Raw genomic sequence first — 2,500 nt, 5'->3', positions numbered from 1 at the left:
GCAGGTGCAGCTCGAGGCCAACAGCACAGCAATGCTGCTGACAGACGTCATCGGCAGCAGAAAGCAGCAGCAGCAGCAGCTGCTGCAGCAAATTGTGCAGCAGCAGCAGCAGCAAACGCTGCAGCAGCACAAGCGGGAGATGCAGCAGGATCCTACCGACCAACTTTATCAAGAGGATGAGCAGCAACAGCAGCAGCAGCAGCAACAGCAGCAGCAGCAGCAAGATGATAAAGGTACTGCAGCAGTTGGAGCAAAACTAGTGGAATAGAGGTGCAGCAGCTACAGCAGCAGCAGCTGCAGCAGCAGCAGCAGCTGCTGCAGCAGCAGCAGCAAATATAGCCAAAGCGGTGGCACTTGACGGCCGGTTAACCGTGATTCCCCTCATTGCTGCTGCTGCTGCTGCTGTTACTGCTGCTGCTGCAGCAGCAGCAGCAGCAGCTGGTGTCTATACACCTGAGTGCAGTGTCCGCCCTTGGAGGCAACTCTCCTGCAGACGCGCATTTTTTATAGCCTATAAACCACTATCCGACCAAACCCTAAACCCTAAACCCTAAATTGTAAACCCTAAACCCTAAACCCTAAATTGTAAACCCTAAACCCTAAATTGTAAACCCTAAACCCTAAACCCTAACAGATGGGGGCAGCTGAAGCCCCTAGACAGCAAACCTCCTTAAAGTACAACAAAACAATCGCTGTAGCAGCAACAGCAGTAGCAGCAGCAGCAACACGAGCAGAAGCAGCAGCAGCAGCAGCAGCAGCAGCAGCTGCTGCTGCTGCTAATATCCTTTGCTAAAATGCCGAGGGATTTCTTGAAATATTAAAAGTCATTGAAATTGTCAACAGGCAGGAGAGCTGCTGCTGCTGCTGCTGCTGCTGCTGCTGCAGACTCTCCTGCTGCTGCTGCTGCTGCATTAATTTTTCCTGGTGCCCCTGCTGCAGCAACTGCTGCTGCACCTATTTATGCTGCAGCAACTGCAGCAAATGGTGCAATAGCAGCAACTGGCAGCTTGCTGCTGCCAGACGCAACGACTGTTGCTATACAGAGAGCAGCTGCAGCAGCAGCTGCTGCTGCAGTTACTGCAGCAGCAGCAGCAGCAAATACTGCTGCTGCATTTACTGAGGAACAACCATCTTGGGTGCATGAGGGCCTGCATAATACAAAAACCCTAAACCCTAAACCCTAAATGTTCTAATTCTCCGAACCCTAAACTTTTACTATAAACCCTAAACCCTAAACCCTAAACCCTAAACCCTAAACCCTAAACCCTCGATACCTGTAGTACAGGTAGGCAGCTTTAAGAAATCATCCCAATCATATGCTCGACCTCCGCAGCAACTCCAACTCTTACAACCATCTCTAAAGGTGGGGTCACCTGGATGGTAGCTGCAGCAGCAGCAGCAGCAGCAGCAGCAACAGCAGCAGCAGCAGCAGCAGCAGCAGCAACAGCAACAGGAGAGGATTCAGCGACATATGCTGCAGTATCAGAAGTAACAAGATACAGCAGCAGCACATGCACACACCAGCAACAATAGCAGCAACAACAACAAAAACAGCAGCAGCAGCAGCAGCAGCAGCAACAGCAGCAGCAGCAGCAGACCTGCATGCAGTGTCTGTATTTTCTTCTGGTTTGTATGTCTTGCTGCATCCTTTGTGTATGCATTTATGTTGACCTTCAGGAGATACCTGCAGCACAAATACACACTCTCCTGCTGCTGCTGCTGCTGCTGCTGCTGCTGCTGTTGCTGCTGCTGTTGCTGTTTCTGGCGAAGCTGTATGTGTATAGCAATTGTAGGTGCAGCAGCAGCAGCAGCAGCTGCTGCTGCTGTTGTTCTTGTTGTTGCTGCTGCTTGGGTGTCATACATACCCAAGGCACTTCCTCCTGCAGCACATAAGGACAGGCAACAGCAGCAACAGTGCTGTCAGCAACAGCAGCAGCAGCAGCAGCAGCAACAGCAGCAGATGGTACAACAAGAGGCAACGAGAACACTTACTTGCTGCTGTTGTTGTTGCTGCTGCTGTTTCTCTTGCTGCTGTTGCTGCTGCTGCTTGTTGAACTCCTCAATGCTGCGCGGCGCAGTTTGTGCTTCTGCTGCTGGTGCTGCTGGTGCTGCTGCTGGCTTCGGTGCTGCTGCAGCAGCAGCAGCAGCAGGCTGCTGCGGCGGGACGTCGCTGTGGGGACCCACAGCACAACCTGAAGGCAATACAAACAGCAACACAATTGCTGCATGCTGCTGCTGCTGCTGCTGCTGCTGCTCTGGTGACGTGCAACATATTGTTGCTGCTGCTGCAGCAGCAACAGCAGCAGCAGGACTTGCTGCTGTTGCTGCTGCTGCTGCTGATGCAACTCAACGAGCCTAAAGAGGCTAAAGAAGAAGAACTTAACGCTAACAGCTCATACGGATACTGCTGTTGCTGCTGCTGCTGCTTCTGTTGCTGCTGCTACTGTTGCTGCTGTTGCTGCTTCTGCTGCTGTTGCTGCTGCTGCTGCTGCTGCTGCTG

General features: G+C 52.4%; 2 protein-coding genes across 2 annotated transcripts in view; one reads left to right on the top strand and one right to left on the bottom strand.

The window, feature by feature from the left end:
* The window catches only part of EMWEY_00051290 (hypothetical protein), a gene marked incomplete at both ends in the record, with an annotated part of 2,821 nt that extends 2,553 nt beyond the window's left edge, over positions 1-268 (top strand). The window contains one exon of the mRNA XM_013479695.1: positions 5-268. Coding sequence (XP_013335149.1) covers positions 5-268 — 264 coding nt within the window. The remainder of the gene's footprint in view (positions 1-4) is intronic.
* An 845-nt stretch (positions 269-1,113) lies between these two features.
* EMWEY_00051280 (rar1, putative) overlaps positions 1,114-2,500 on the bottom strand; it is a gene marked incomplete at both ends in the record, with an annotated part of 1,796 nt that continues 409 nt past the window's right edge. The window contains 4 exons of the mRNA XM_013479694.1: positions 1,114-1,148; positions 1,685-1,880; positions 1,993-2,192; positions 2,400-2,500. The exon at positions 2,400-2,500 is cut by the window's right edge and continues 101 nt beyond it. Coding sequence (XP_013335148.1) covers positions 1,114-1,148; positions 1,685-1,880; positions 1,993-2,192; positions 2,400-2,500 — 532 coding nt within the window. The remainder of the gene's footprint in view (positions 1,149-1,684; positions 1,881-1,992; positions 2,193-2,399) is intronic.

The sequence above is a fragment of the Eimeria maxima genome, genomic scaffold (assembly GCF_000499605.1).
Source record: "Eimeria maxima Weybridge genomic scaffold, Emw_scaff1305, whole genome shotgun sequence".
NCBI classification, from domain to species: domain Eukaryota; phylum Apicomplexa; class Conoidasida; order Eucoccidiorida; family Eimeriidae; genus Eimeria; species Eimeria maxima.
Note: the sequence above shows the minus strand (reverse complement) of the source record. Positions and strands in the feature narration are given on the sequence as shown.